Source organism: Xyrauchen texanus, chromosome 43, assembly GCF_025860055.1.
Source record: "Xyrauchen texanus isolate HMW12.3.18 chromosome 43, RBS_HiC_50CHRs, whole genome shotgun sequence".
Taxonomy (NCBI): domain Eukaryota; kingdom Metazoa; phylum Chordata; class Actinopteri; order Cypriniformes; family Catostomidae; genus Xyrauchen; species Xyrauchen texanus.
In genome coordinates this window covers 15,997,194-16,013,538 of record NC_068318.1, presented here as the reverse complement: position 1 = coordinate 16,013,538, position 16,345 = coordinate 15,997,194, and the positions used below count along the sequence as shown (strand labels likewise).

Here is a 16,345-nt window from a genome sequence, read left to right as displayed (position 1 = left end):
GGCCAGTTCACAAATAATGTATTAGATTTTATATTATTTATTTGAAAGAATTAAAAGAACAGCTTCATGTATATCCTTGTATTTTTCATCTGGTCGAGGTTGATAAGGGTTTAAGAAAGTAATATGTAATGCACTTACTTTTCAGACATAGTATTTAGTACAGTAATCTAATTACACTGTAGATGTCATTACTAGTTATTACTTTATTAGAGTAACTTACTCAACACTGGACCAGGGGAATCAAATGGTGGAATAGAGCTTGTGCTGTGAAAAGATTTCGGATACATTGTGTTCTGAAAGAACAATATTACTATATCTCCCCTATGAGGCCTTCAACTGGCAGTGTGATTGTACTGCCCCACAGTGGAATATATCTGCTAAGCAGGCGTCAAATCTACTCTGTGCTCACTGCTTATTCAGTGATCTTTGGTCCACAAACGGAATAAAGCTCCAAGATCACGTCTGATATTCCACACCTCATGTTGTCTGGAGTTCTTTGTATAATGAATGTTATTGGACAGATATTTGATCGCGGAACGAACCAAAAACAATTTAAACCTCAGTAAGGTCCATTGAAGAAAATGTAAGTCTATCCCTCACAGCCTCGTTGTCATTCCCATTAACAAAGATGGCGCTAGCGTGAATAAAGTCTGTGCGGTAACATTAACAATTATTATGGTCTGAGCCCAAACAGACTCTAGAGATGTCTGCTTAGTTCCAAAATAATGACATAAAACCAGTTACAAATTAAAAAAAAAAAAATGTATTTAAAGTTTAACATATTTTGATCTCAATGGAAAAACTAACCCCCAGGTTCTGTATGTACCAACCTAATCATTTCAATTTTAAAATAATTAAAAACAAAATTGTCACTGAACTGATAGAGGCAAGCTCCCTCCTTTTTTAGCATTACGATTTCAGCATACCAATGTTCATCAAACTTTTCAGTACAATAGTTATTCACTTGAACATTAACATACCAACAATTAATAGAAAACACTGAGGAAACTTCCACAGTCTGGTATGAGTGAAGTCAATGTATGTGAAACATCATCAATCAGCCAGGCTCAGGTTTCACAAGAGGTGTGTAAATACAGCGATTTTTTTTTTTTTTTTTTTAACGAGTGTTACATTAATGTTGGCCAGTGCAGTTCTATTTTGTTCAATTAAAGCATGTGAAACCCAAAATGATGGTCTAAGATGGACAGAACTCAAGAACAAACAGACCAAAAAACATTTACATTATTTACAGGGCACCCAGTCCACACCTCACTCTGTAGTGAGACAAAAGCATGAGTGTCTTTCTAAAGACATACATAGTCTCTCCACACATAAGCATACACCTAGATTGTGGGTCCCATTCTACCGATGCCAGGATCAAGGAAAGAAAAAGAGAAAGACAATAAAGAAAAACCAAGAGAAAGAGCTGTCTATTGCTTGGTTCAGTTCGATGACATCAGAGGATTTTAGGTGTGTGCTGGTCCTAGCATGGCTATCTAGGTAAATTCAATCCTTGAAGAGCTGTGAAAACAAAATGCAGCATTAAGCCACAAACAGAACTCCTGCAAAATTCTAATTTAATTTGAATACAACAATGTAATCTTACCATTTTCCTTGCAGTTCAACTGTTAAGTTCCACTTCTATCCATGAACTCTGTCCCTTGTATAATAGCTGTATTAATCGCCATCTCATTTTATTAACTGGTACGATGCATCTGTGCTCTTGAGGTTCAGTTCAAGTGAAGTGTGAAGAAATAAGGAGTTTGCTTCAGTCCATCTCCCCCTTCTTCAAACATTCATCACAGACTCAAGTCTCAACAGGGGAGTTTAAAAAAAAAATATGATAGATAGACTTGAGAACCTGCAGTCTCTTCGCACAGTATTGTTTTTAAAAAGGCATAAAGGTTTTTTTTTTTTTTTTTTTAATCGAACATTCAAATGACCACTTTTTTCAAATGCTGTAGGATTTTCCTTCATTTGATAGTGTTGCAGAGAGTGGCTTTTTCTCAGAGGATGAAGAGCGAGATTGCAGCTTGAAAGAACAGTAAGTCTCTATCCTTCTGTTTGCATGTGGATGTGATGAACACAAATGTTCTCCATCCGACACTACGTGAAGCACTAAATGTAGCTGGTTGCCACTCCTTCCCAGATTCCAGGATGGCTTTTATGTTAGTGCTACTGTCCACTCTTACGTCTGTTTTCAGTCCTTCTCTCCTTTTTTTTTGTACAAAAATATAATCCAGTCAGAATAAAGAATGAAATAAGCTTAAAGCATGTATCTTTTCTATAAATCAAGTATTGAAATCTCTGATCCTTCTGACCTCAAAGTCGATTTTTTTTTTTTTTTTTTTTTTTTTAATAGAGGATTCAGGCAAATATATGATGAAAAACATATCCCAAATTCACGTATTATGGAAAGAAATTAGATTTGGTTTCAAAAAATTAAAATACTGCTACACTCTGCAGATCCTTGGCTCTCATTTGCCCTGTATCAAGAGCACTGACAGAAAAAAGACAATCCTTTGAGTCTTTTCTAGATGTCTGCTCGGCAAGTCAGAAATTAGGAATCTCCGGGTGGTGTGAGAGACTTCTGGAAGAGCACCAGCAACCGGAGCCCATTGACTCAGTACAGGCCACATGAATCCCAGAATCTAACCACAGATAATAGGCATATTCCGAATGGTGAGGTGTGTCCGTTTTCCTCAGAGACACACAAGCCTTGTTTTCAGATGCACATAGTTTGTTTTGGAATACATTCATTCATAATACAACATCATCAGAAATAAAAAATACAAGGTAGCAGCTTAGAAAGTGCTCCAACTTATAAAGTTCAAATACTTTGTATAGACCAATAAAATAAATCATCCTTTTTCAACAGCAAAAAAAAAAAAAAAGTAACAATGAACACACACCGGATCACAGCGCCTTGGTGGCTGACTCAACACCACCCAACAGACCTTACACTTACACGCGCACACTTTCTGTACAGAAGGCAATAGTTCACATCGTGGACAAAGCAAGTGGGGAAGGGTTGTAATGCAAGTATTGTTTGTGTACAGACAACAGAGTAGCTACATTTAAAAACCAAAACCATGCGCTGAGACCCGGATTAAAACAGAGCCAAATGGGCAAAACAGCACCTCAGACATGCTTTGAAAACACTGGAGGGTAAAAATGCAATGCTTGACTCACCTCTTTGTCTCTAAGAGCCCATGAACAAAAACGTAACCTTATCAGACATGCTCAATGAAGTACAAAAATTGTGATGAATGTAAAATAAAAACATGGCATGTGTATTTTTTTTTTTTTTTTTTACAGGCTAGTAAGCAATACAATTTGTGCAGACTTTTCTTCATCTCTGTTTTAGGCTGACACGTGCTCACAAAAATCCTTGTTAACTAGTCTATTTTTTTTTTTGTCTTTTTCTTTTTTGTTAAACAAGTGCAAATCTTCAAGTTTTCAAATTCTGATTTTTATAGCTTCACAATTACATAAAAATACAACAGTGTTTGTCTTTTAGGAGAGACAGTCAACTCTAATCTCCCCTAAGAACATTCTTAACCTTGGTGTTCCATACAGCGGTAACTGCTCAGTTCCTACCTCTCCTATGTATACTCATACAAATTCTACACATAATATATGCAACAATATATTCACACATTTTTGCATTGTAAAAAAAGACAAAACTCCATTTCATATATGAAAATATTAAAGTGCAACGGTTTTGGTAAGGTGCTTAACTGACGGGAGGCGGAAGAGGATCTCCTCTTCACATTGAACCTCCTAATAACCATCTCTTCTGCTCCTCTCACAGTGCAGAGTGAGAGAGAAAGGAGGAGAGGGGGCGTGGACATGGGTTGTCCCAGCCCTCCCTCGCTGAGCAGTGCACATTCCTCTGCTGATTTGCTCCAGGTTTAAGGCCTCAGGTAAACTCAAGTAGACGGGCTGAGGTCAGTAATCCTCCACCTGCTCCAGCTCACCTCCCCCCAGGAATGAGTAGCCTGCGGAGAGGGAAACAGGAGAACAGAAGGTAAGGGGTCTGTGGGTTCACTTTTTAAAAGACATTTCCCATTGGGGTATAGAGTAATGACTAATTCATAGATGTTCCTCATGTCTAATGTTGTTTTTATAGCTTGAGGCATGATAGTAAACAAAATGCTTTTCAAATAAGAACATCAGCAACTTCTTCATCCTCAAGATGAAGCACTGACTATGACCCAAACTGCAAGAATTTGAATAAGGGCCAGAACTTGGATTAAACAGCAGTAGTTCAGAGGTTACATTACCTAAGGGTTATACTGGGTAATGTATGCATGTTGATGGGCAAAGCTGAATCTAATGGAGTTGGGGTGTGTGAGTATTTATGTTAGTGTGGGCACACTAACCGAGAATACTGGGGTCAGAGTGGAGCATCATGCTAGGCTTTTTCTTTTCTTTTCCTCCCTGAGTGTCGTACAAACTGCTGCCCTTACTCATGTGAGCTGCCCGGAACATTGACTGCGAAGGGAAAAATCAGAGAGTCATTAAATACAACAAAATCCCAGCTCTCAAATATAAAATTCAACAAATGGTCAAGCAAATAGGTAAGCTTTTCATCCAGATTTTTACAAGTTGTAATAAAACAAAATTATAATTATAATTTCACCAATGATATCTTATTCTTGGAGTTCCGATTTAGTCCAAAAATATGGAAGAGAATTAGCATTTGAGCCAAGGGTTTTCCCATAATAGCAGTTTTTTATGCGGCTTCAAAATGTACATTTCCCATGTTGTGTGTAATTTAAAATGTAGAACAAAATGTCCAAGTATCTTCAAGTAATGTTTACCACATATCTTATTTTACTCATAAATCAACAAACACTATTATAAAAACATATAGGAAATTCCGGGGAGAACACACTGAATTAAACTTCTAGGCTAGCCTACAAATTGACATCACGGCTGAACATCTCTATTGAAAACTATTTTATAATATACATTTGTTTTTAAATGTATTGTCTAAAACTGTACACATCTACAAGGATTCAGCACATTCAAAATCTCACTCATGTGCATAAACAAGCATGTTAAAAAATGACACAACATATTACATATAAACCTGGAGCAAGAACAAATTACTCATTCAGAAAATCAAACAAATACCTGCTGCTGCTGTTGTCTCTGATGATTTGCTTTCTGTTTGGCACGGCGCTCCAAGAACTGCTTGGCAAACTCTTTGGCTTCAATGGTATCACCCAGATAAATGCGGATGAAGTCATGAACTTCGTATGGTGACTCCACCTCCTTCAAACATGCCACAATGGTGGGCACTACAAAGAATGGGAGAAAAAGATAAAGAAAGTTTAATTTCAATTCAGAAAGTTACTCTTAAAATAGAGCAGGAAGAAAAGGGAACAGGAGAAAGAACAGTGTTACCATCAAGTGAAGAGGAGCTATTTGCAGAGGTGTTGAGCGCATGGAGCATCTGTTCACACCAAGTGGTGAAACCATCCTGAGGTTTCATCCCCTGAAGAAGCTTCAGAAGTCTCTCCTCATCGTCAGTGTGCTTACGGCGATTCAGCATGTACTGATCACTGTGGACACATACATTCCAGAGTTAAAGGAATAGTTTCCCAAAAAATGCTAATTCTCTCATTTACTCACCCTTATGCCATCTCAAACTATTATGACATTCTTCTGCATTACACAAACAAAGAGGCCCTTATGATCACAGTAGCTGTGATTTTACAGAGAGGGATGGCTTCAGGAAATCGGGTTGCTGTGCACATCATGGTAAATATAAACTGATTTCTCGACTTGGTTTTGGCAACGGGCCAACGCAGTTAATTAGCACATGTTCAAATGATTATGCCATGACTGTTATTGGACACATCTGAGCATTTCGCACTACTTGATTGGGTTTTCCTGAGCGTTGACACATCATATGTTTTACAATACTGAACCACATCTGTCTTTAGGCCTTGCCAATAGTGATTCAGAACATGACTATATGTCTTGGTGATCCCTAGTTTTCTCGACCATGGGTGATCATGGGCCAAACTAAGAGACATACTGACGGTATGTGGAGGGAAAAAAATTGTCTGATACACAGTGCTCCAATTAATATTCTCCTCAACATAGGGAGTCCATTTACGCATTAAGACTATCCACAAAGCAACAAAAAGGCCAAGTTGTTGCCTACTCTAGATTGAGTGTAGAGGAAAGACAACTTTTAAGGGCCATGTATACACATTGTGCTTCAAGTTTCCCTTAAACACAGGTAGAGTCAAGGTCTCAGACATGGTTTTGCAGAAAATCCTGTTCACAGCAGCCTTTGACTTAAGCAAATGTGACTTTCCACACACAACTTTTTTACTGTCTGACACAAGGAAGATGCTGACAAGTCCAACATATCTTTCAATTTACAGCTTTGAGCTCGAGTCACAACACAAAGGAAACACTGAAAGAAAATCTTGTGACAAGCCATCAGGACACAAACAACCTAAAGAATCCAAAATTTCAGGTAAAGGCAGTACTTTTCCACCTGCTAAATAATTGCCTAAAACATTACCCCTTTCACAGGCAACACTGAACTTACTCCTAAAAAGCCAGAGACCAACTCAGGACTCTAGATTAATATAATGCAATGGAACCTTTGTAACACCCATTCCTATTACCTGAACCACTACATGGGAAATACATGAGTGGTCAGACACGGGTAAAACAGAATCTAAAATGAAAGACTGAGACTGTGTCTTGCAAGATTAGAACAGATGAAACTATCCCTTTCAGGAGAAATGGAGCATAACATGGGTCAACAGAGGGAACTTTGTCAGGTAGAACAGTCTTAGTAATATTTTTAACCAAACACCCACAGTGTGTTTTTTTTAAAGCTAAGCAATAACACGTCCCACTTTGTCAGTAAAATCACTCTCGTTCTTCTTTTCAAAGTGGACTGGATTTTGAATGGGAAAACTGCAGCATAGAAACCTTGTCCACCTGGTCTGAATGTGATGAAATAGACCTAGACATTTTTTTAGTGTGCATCAACACAAACTAAAGCTAAGATGTGCTGTTTCTGACACAGAAACTACTTTTCGCTAATTCAGATAGATCACGATACGCTCAGGTTGATTCTTCTTAAAATCCTCCAAAAGGATTAGTTTTGGCAAAGAGTAAAAGTCCTCGACCTGGCATGATTTACACCATTTGTCAAAAAGATTGGCTTTCTCGTGAGCTAACTCATCAAACATGATACCAGCAGTTTTCTTATGTTCTCTGAACTTATGCCAATATGCAACCAGCTTATTTGCCATGAAAATTGCCATCTTTACATCATCATAATTTAAACGGTCTTCAACGGTAAGAGTAGAACAGATCTCGAGCTATACTTGTCAAACAATCTTGTAAAAGTAATGACCACATTTCTTTAGGCCACCCTAACAAAGTAGAAAGCCTCAGTAAAATAACAGTCCACTTCTGTCACCCAAAATTGAGTGATATATAAAAAAATATATATATAAAAAAAGGGGCATGAGAAACTGAAACTGTTGGAGCAAGAGGTTGGAGGATTCATACCTCTAGGAGGAGCTGGTTTTATGGTAGGGGAAGGGAGCAACACCCATGGCAACCCCCAACTCTAACTGGCGAAACTTGACTGCCAGCTGAAACTCTTGATCTGCCTTCTTAACTTGAACTCTTTCATCTGCCTCCTGTTTAAGCTTGTTAAACAAACCCGGACTCTTGCATCACCCCAAGAACTCACAGAAAGGGGCTAATTTGGGTCAAAAGTTGGTAACGCTGTAGTTACCTTCTTGGGTTTTAATTACCCCTTCATCGCCAGATCTAAAAAATAGTTTCAGCGATGCATCGCGTATCATACTCCAATGATTCTGAATCGATTCTCAAAAGAATCAGAATCGATTCTGAGTTCAGATTAAGTCACGGCAGTGCAGTGGTGCGCAAAGACAGATGTAGAAACAAAGACGCAAGTGCATACACTAAAGTCAAGCGCACAAACACGACTGTTCGCAGACCAAATTACCATATGTGCCCGAATTAAACTACAATCCCGACATTCTTTCACAAACCCACGCACATAGAAACTGGGAGAGTTTATTAGTGATAAGAAGCCAACAAAACAACATGAAAAGACGAGCTCGCACCCATAACTGCACAGATTAGCACACAACGGGTGAAAACACAGAAAAAAAAATTAATGACGAGGCAGCGATTCAGGAGATGTTGATGTTCCCTTTACAAAAACTTCACTAGGATGCTGTGCTGAGAAAAGCGCTTTGGGAACAATCCTACATTGTGACCAGCTGTGAATATGTGTGTAACACGTCAATGAACATTGACCAGAATTTATAGCCTCGGCTAGTGAGATCATTGGGCACTCCTGTGGCCAGGCTATAAATAGATGCGTCACCAGCGTGTCGTCAGATCTATTTTCTTCAGAGCCATTCTGTGTGTGTCTCTCTCACAAGCCTGTCAAAACTTTCTTTACTCTGTTAGGAGTTAGAATTGGTTAGGCAGTGCGCAGTGAACATTTTCTCCTTTCTCTTCTTTCTTAAAAAAAAAGAGAGAATGACTTAAAAGTCGGAGCAAACGATGCGTGTTCCTTTGTTTACGCTCTATGGCCGAGAGGGACACACATCAGTTTTGCTTTGTTTGTTTGGGGGAAGAGCATGCTGCTCTTGCGTTGGAGCGGGGCAGGTGCGAGCATTGCGATCTGCTCTCGGGCAAAATGCTTTGCGCTCGCCTCGCTTGCTTTCGGGAGTCAGCGCCCACACTTAATTCGTGGGGCTCTCTCATGGAGCTGGTTGAGGAGCGAGAGATGGGTTTGTCCCCTTCCCTCACTCTCTCCCCAGATCCAGCTGATCCTTCTCGTAAGCCTTTAGCGTGCCTCGGCGCCTCTTCGGTTCACGAGGGGGGACGCTGAATCTCTGTACGTGCCACGCACAATAATAAAGCGGCTAACAACAGACCTCCCCGCTTCAAACAAGACAAATTTCTGTCTGGTGGCAAAAATAAATCAATAAAAGGGAACGCTATATCAGTCCCTTCCTTTTTCTCTATGACCTCCATAACAAGTATTCTCATTCATGGAGGGGTTCTTATACTTCCCGTGTCTTCGTGCCCTCGACGTTAACGAATTCAACTATCGTGGGGGCTGAAGCCCGGGGGTATTCGGTGATGCCGGTAGAAGAGACACTTGTGGGTTCTCTCTCGCCTGGCACCATCGCTAAAGAGACCCACTCTCCCCACAAAGCTGGGCAGGACCACCTCTACGCTTGTGGGGAAGGCTTGTCAGGTAGCAGGTCAGGCTGGCGCTACCCTGCACACTATGGCAGTGTTACAGGCGTACTAGGCTAATCTGTTGAAGGACCTGAGTGTGGGCACCACGGTCGACGAAGAGGCTTTCACTGAGCTTCGTCGAGCCACGGACCTGTCTCTCTGCATGACCAAGCAGACGGCCCAAACCACTGGCCGGTCTATGTCTGCTTTGGTCAGCATGGAGTGACACTTATGGCTTAACCTTTCAGGCATCTGAGGAAAGGACAAAAACCTTCCTTCCCGATGCCCCGGTTTCACCTTCTGGTTTATTTGGTGACGCTATGAATATAGTTATCACCAGGTTCCAGGAGGCAAAAAAAGTCACGAGGAAGCCTTAGGGCAATTCCTTCCTCGCCACACCCAGGGGGAGGGGCCGCCGGACACCCAGTCTAGTCAAGCTCAACATCACGTTTGGCTGGTCACCATCGATCTCACGGATGCATATTTTCAAATAGAAATACCACCACAGAACAGAAAGTTCCTGAGGTTCGCTTTCGGGGGCGAAGACTTCCAGTATTGGGTTCTTCCATTCGGCCTAGCCCTATTAACCCGCACATTCATGAAATGCAGGGATGCAGGACTGGCTCCTTTGCGACTCCAGGGCATCCGCATTCTGAATTACATAGACGACTGGCTGATCCTAGCGCAGCTCCAAGAACTGGCAGTTCAGCACAGGGATATCGTCATAGCTCATCTGGTTTCTCCGGGTCTGAGACTTAACTTCTCTCCCACCCGGGAATCACTTATCTGGGGGTTATATGGAATTCAATCACGATGCAGGCACAATTGTCTCCCGCACGAATCATTTCCATTCAGAACACCCTGAGCAATGTCAGGCTAGGTCAAGGTTGCACTGCTTGTCAGTATCAACGAATACTAGGTCTCATGGCATCTGTGTCCGCGGTGATCCCTTCGGGCGTTCTGCACATGAGACCGTTCCAGCTGTGGCTAAAAGCCAGGGGGTTTCATCCAAAGGCCAGTCCCCTAAGGCAAATAAGGGTTACGCACCGCGGGCTTTGTTCCTTTTCTATGTAGTTCAGACCCCGGTTTCGTACCTTGGGTCCCACTCTAGGTGAGTCTCGTCATCGCAGGTTGCTAACGACAGACGCCTCCCTGATGGGCTGGGTGTCGGTCTTAAGTGGTCGTCCAGCTCAAAAGGGGAATGGGAGGATCGTCAGTTCGGTTGTCACAGTAACTCTCTTGAGTTGATGGCGGTATTTCTGGCCCTGAAAAACTTCCTCCAGAGGCTGCCATGTCTCGGTGCGGGTGGACAATACAGCGGTAGGCTCTTACATAAACCATCAAGGAGGTCCACGTTCAAGTAAGCTAAATTTCTGGCACGTCGGAGTCTCCTTGGGGCCCAGGGAAAGCCCGTCACTAAGGGCAGTTTATATCCCTGGATGCCCATATGTGGGAGCAGATTTACAGTCCAGACAGAAAATACCGATGGGGGAGTGGAAACTCCACCCCTAGGTAGTGGAACAAATCTGGGTGAGATTTTACAGGGCAGAAGAGGACATCTTCGCCTCTATGAACAATGTCTCCTCTACCTCTCCCTGAGTCACCCAGCCCCCCTGGGTCTGGACGCAATGGCGTATACATGGCCCTGAATGCGTCTGTATGCATTTTTCCCCGGTTTCTCTGCTCCCAGGAGTCTTGGCCAGAGTTTGCCAGCAAGGGTCTTGCCTCTTACTGATAGTGCCATGCTGGCCGAACAGGGTATGTTTCTCAGGGTTAATATCTCTCCTCAACGGCTCGCCTTGGGCGATTACGAATAGGAAGGACCTTTCTCAGGCACAGGGGACAGTATTTCATCCCCGGCCCGAATTGTGGAACCTTTCACGCTTGGCCCCTGAAGGGTACCAACTGAGGTACACAGGGCTTTCTCCTGAGGTTATCGAGACCATTTTAAGTGCTAGGGCTCCCTCCACTTGGAACAAATCTGGTTGAAATGTTACAGGGCAGAAGAGGACGTCTTCACCTCTATGAATAGCGCAATATCTCCTCTACTTCTCACTGAGTCACCAAAGCCTTGGCTAGAGGGGTCCCTCTGCAGCAAGTTTGTGATGCGGCAGGCTGGTCCTCTCTGCACACATTCATAAAATGTTATAGTTTGGATGTTCATGCTACTCTGGGCTCTTATGTCCTGGAGTCGACATCTCAAGCTCATGTCTGAGACCTCTCGCTTTCTTGTGAGCACACTTCACAACCGTAGGTGTCCGGAAAGCCTCAGTGCGGCGGCGTGGGTATTCTTGTTCCCAAAGCTCTTTTCTCAGTGAAGCATCCTAGTGAAGCTTTTTGTAAAGGGAACATCTCTGGTTATGTGGTGTAACCCTTGTTCCCTGAAAAAAGCGGAACGAGATGCTGCGCTTCTTTGCTGCACTGGGATGTCCCAGGACTGCTCTTCAGAATAAAATATCTGATGACACGCTGGTGACACATCTATTTATAGCCTGGCCACAGGTGCATCCAATGATCTCACCAGCCGAGACTATAAATTCCAGTCAATGTTCATTGACGTGTTACACACATATTCACAGCTGGTCACAATGTAGGATTGTTCCCAAAGCGCTATTCTCAGCGCAGCATCTCATTCTGCATTTTTCAGGGAACAAGGGTTACACCACGTAACCAGAGACATTTTCATTTAATTATCCCCCCCTCAACAATAAAAAAAAAAAAAAAAAAACACCAACACAGGCAGGGATGTAACTAAGCAAAAGGGACTTTATAAATGAAAAATACCAATATGAATTTAAATCGTACATTTATGCTGCCTTTGTGCACTCGGAAGCTTGAAAGTGTTGGACAACATTAACTAACATTGTATGGATATTAATTCTTCATATCTCAATCAAAATATATTTTTTTCTGCAGAAGTAATACAATTTAAGATGGTATAAGGGTGAGTAAATGATAAGACAATTATAATTTTTGGGTGAACTATTCCTTTAAGGGTGTGTGCAAAAATATCATTGTAAACAGGGAGAAGTAAATTTTTGTGAGTGCAAGTTTGTGTACCTGAGAGAGGGACTGCTTCGGCTGTTCTTCAGGCCCATGTTGCGATGGCTGGCCTGGATCTTTATAGCGTCATCCCACATGCCCATAGCAGGGTTGCCACCTCCAACCTTCCCTTCCATGCCAGATCCTGCCCACATACCTGCTGTGCCGTCACTCCACTGGCCCATCGTCAAACCTCCATGCTGAACGAAACACACATGATTAGTGTTAAAGCAACAGCTCAAGTGGGACCACATTCAAAGTAATTTCTTTAAAACTGGAAGCAAACAAGAAAACCTAAAACAACTGGTGGAAAAAAAGTAAAAAATTAGAGGAGAGCCTTTAAACAGATTCCCAGATGAAAACACTCTTGTATTCAAGCAAAAACAATTAACTTAATTTTTCAAATCTCTAAAGGAAAATAAAAACAAGACCCAAAACGATTTACCACACATGCAAATGCATTTTAAAGTGCTCATGAGGATGTAGGATGTTCTTACTCTTTGCTGCTGCGCTCTCTGCTGCTGCTGTTTGAGAAGCCTCTCTGACTCCAGCTCAAGAAAACCCATGCTCTTTCCTGCAGCCTTGCCCAGAGAAAGAGATCCTGCCTGGCTTCCACTCCATCCTGTGCCCCCGGACACACTCTGCTGCTGGCTCTGCTGAAGAAACTTCATGATCAACTCCTGCTGCTGACGGCTCTGGTGTGAAATATGAAAACGCAATACACATGATAAATTTTATTAAGAACAAAGATATATGCAATTTATATGCATCACACACGCTGCTTACAAACACAACATATGAATGCGCTTTATATAGGTAAATATGTACATTAGATTTTGCTGTAAATTTGAAGGTATAATGGAGTGAAACTTGTGGCCCGGAGAGGTGTCTCACCTGTTTTCGTCTATAAAGCTCCTCCTCCTCCCTCCTCTTCTGTTCCTCCTGCCGACGCTTCTCCTCCCTTCGTTTCCTCTCCTCCTCTTCACGCTTCACCCTGAGTTCAGCTTCACGCCTCTCCTGCTGAATCTAACACATAGCCAGAACGCATTCAATTAACAGAACATGAAATAGGTTATGTTTAAGCACTTGTATGAAACATGATCGGGATGCGTGTCATATTTATTAGCAGAATTATGAATTCATAGCACCGCTTGTTCATTATTGTGCCCTTAAGAAATTCCCCAATATTCTTCAGTGGAAATGTCTGCTTTACTGCAAAAGATTCTGGCTAAAAGCATGTGCTTAATGGACTGTATTATTGAGTATTATTTATGTCTCTTACTTTCTGTAAATGTTCAAGCGTTGGACCTTGAGCAGAGTTACTCATGGTTAAGTCCCACAGACTGGTCTCACTGCCTACAACACACAAAAGAACAAACAGTTACGAAATCTGCTGGAGCAACTGCACTTGACAGAATAAATGATCCAGTAAATGTTTACGAAGAATAAAAAAAAAAAAATGGTGTTTCATACCCGACTGCTGAGAGACTGAGGTAGGCATGTCCCACATGGGCCCAGTGTCCGGCACTGACATAGACCTGTTCATAGCAGGCATTATTCCAGTCTCCCCACTCCTGAAAAAAAAATTCACATCACTAACAAACCCAAAATATTGTAATGCAACTACACATGAAACATTTTCATAGGGTGCTAGTACCGGTTTATGTGCTGGAATCTCATTTGCAGTTGTTGGTACAAAGCTGCAGTGGCAGCCTGTTCTAACTGTTTCTTCAACAGCTCCTGGTCCATGTTCCCCTAAGAAGACCGACAGAAAACAGAAAATATAAGTCAATGTATTATTTACTGTTAATTGTATGCGTTTCTTTTATTAACTTGAACATAAAGATTGAATATTAGATATTTGTGATTGGATGAGCCACATATTTTGCTGTTGAATAAAGCTAAGAAACCCTGATCAGTGACGTCATATGAATTAAATTCTAAATTCATCTTCTAAGTTACTACACCATGTAAGGGATAATGCACAGTCAGCTGGTTTTCACTGCAAAATAAAATCTTACAGGGTGATCAGTACGGGTCTTGTATCATCCTTAAGGCATTTATTTATGTGATAACCTGCTGACTTTACATTATCTTGCTTATTACATGGATATTAACCAAATAAATAAAAACATGGACATGAAACATAGATTTGCTTTGAAATTAATGTAATTATGTGAGAAGAAAGAAATCACTGAACAGCTGAATTTCACATCCGATTGGTGTTTTTGTAATCAATGAATGTCTGACTGCTCATTATGCATCTTATTACAAGATGACTTGCCACATAAATAGAGATTGCACAGTGATCCGAAAAGCAGGAAAAATGGCTCACAACACCATGATGAGCGGTATGTTATATAGAGGATCAGATGTTACTCAGAAGTCATATCAAACCTCTAGATGGCGCCATTGACAAATAAGAATAGATTATTCCAGAGAGCAGTGTAATAATATTAGGCTAATGAACTCATTACCTTGTGGAAGAATTCTGATTATTATTAATGATAAATTTAACTAGGTATTGAACTTGTTTCTTTCATCATGTTGCAGTTGCCACAAATTTATAAAAGACGATTTTACATTGGTTAAGGGGTATTCTTAAAAACAGTCAGTAATAAATGCATATTAGAGCATTTTTTTAAAGCATTATGAAAGCCATTTTTTTATATTTCACCTTCTTTCTTACCAGCAGGGGAGGAGGGGAAGGGCCAGGAGAGAAAGGCACTCGCCCCCACATCTTGATGACTTCACCCAGAGGCTGAAAACCTTCATCACAGCCACGTTTGACCAGCAGAGTCATGGCAAAATAACCCGCCTTAAACCACTCACACATTTCCACAGTAGTGAATGGACCTGAGAGAGAGATGATCAAGTTAGCCCAACAAATTAGGGAGTGAACATGGCAATAATGAAATCGTAAAATTCCTTGAGTAATGAAAATGTACTTGGAGAAAGTGTTACCTTGAATCTCTCCTTGAGGGTCTTTGTAGAACCACTTCATGGCGGATTCATGGGAGAGGGGAAGAGCGCTGGCAGAGTGTGGGAGCGTGTGTGGGGTGGAATGAGAGTGTGTGTGTACAGTGGGGTGTGTGTGAGTGTGTGCCGCTGCAATGTGGCTCTCCTGAAGTGCTTGAGTAAAACATTCCTCCTCAAGGGACGTATCCTGCAGGGACGCCACCATTTTTTCAGCCTCCTTTCAACAGACACCAGAATTGTAGTTGAAGAGCGATGATCAATGGGAAGCCACCTACATGGTTTGCATAGTTTGTATACAAAAGCAAGCAAACAAACTGACCTGCTGAAGGTGCTTCATGCCATCTTCTTCCTCAGTGTCCCTCCCTACTGTTGGCAGGCCAGTACCTCTGGACAGAGGGGAGGAGTTCCATGTTTGCTGTGTGCGCACACCTGCTGGAGCTGCATCTACATGAACACAAACTCAGTCTTGATCCCAAAAGTATATTATACAATCGTTTTGAAGCAAACGCTAAGCGTCTGCGCACAGTCAAACGCAAGCCTTTCAAAGTATACTTCATTAGACTCATTGCTATGAGACACTGGACTATTTCTCTTCAAGAGTTTAGAGAAATAAATATGTCTTTATATTTCTAAAGACTTGCGTTATACAAATGCAGGTCTCCCCTGACCTCCTCTCACACACACACAATCTTGACTTGCACATGCACTGTTGTTGTTTCCACAGAAATATCTTGTTGATGAGAGATGTCAACAGAGAATGGCCAGACTGGTTCGAACTGACAAAGTCTACAGTAAATCAGATAACCACTCAATTGTGGTGAATGCTATTCTGAGATGCGGTTTGATGCTGTTTTGGTGACACGAGAGGGACCTACACAATATTAGGCAGGTGGTTTTAATGTTGTGGCTGATCGGTGCAAATAAGGTAAGAAATAAGGACTACAGTGATGTCTTGAAGTTTGGCTAATACTTAGGCACCTAACGCTGATGGTCAGGGCTTTTTTGTACATCTTGAAGTGCTGGCACCCCTCATGATATAATATTG

At 41.6% G+C, this 16,345-nt stretch overlaps 1 protein-coding gene across 2 annotated transcripts in view; it reads right to left on the bottom strand.

Annotated features, from left to right (window-relative positions):
• Positions 1-8: 8 nt before the first annotated feature.
• The window catches only part of LOC127635629 (GRB10-interacting GYF protein 1-like), a 32,806-nt gene continuing 16,469 nt past the window's right edge, over positions 9-16,345 (bottom strand). Inside the window, exons 12-25 of one of the 2 annotated variants that reach the window (XM_052115783.1) lie at positions 15,620-15,744; positions 15,286-15,517; positions 14,999-15,177; positions 13,979-14,076; positions 13,795-13,895; positions 13,604-13,677; positions 13,216-13,347; positions 12,819-13,016; positions 12,340-12,521; positions 5,416-5,573; positions 5,143-5,309; positions 4,386-4,497; positions 1,607-4,001; positions 9-1,521 (exon numbers count right to left, since the gene is read on the bottom strand). In XM_052115783.1, coding sequence (XP_051971743.1) covers positions 3,952-4,001; positions 4,386-4,497; positions 5,143-5,309; positions 5,416-5,573; positions 12,340-12,521; positions 12,819-13,016; positions 13,216-13,347; positions 13,604-13,677; positions 13,795-13,895; positions 13,979-14,076; positions 14,999-15,177; positions 15,286-15,517; positions 15,620-15,744 — 1,808 coding nt within the window. In that variant the 3' untranslated portion in view covers positions 9-1,521; positions 1,607-3,951. The remainder of the gene's footprint in view (positions 1,522-1,606; positions 4,002-4,385; positions 4,498-5,142; positions 5,310-5,415; positions 5,574-12,339; positions 12,522-12,818; positions 13,017-13,215; positions 13,348-13,603; positions 13,678-13,794; positions 13,896-13,978; positions 14,077-14,998; positions 15,178-15,285; positions 15,518-15,619; positions 15,745-16,345) is intronic. The other variant, XM_052115784.1, reaches the window with a different exon arrangement.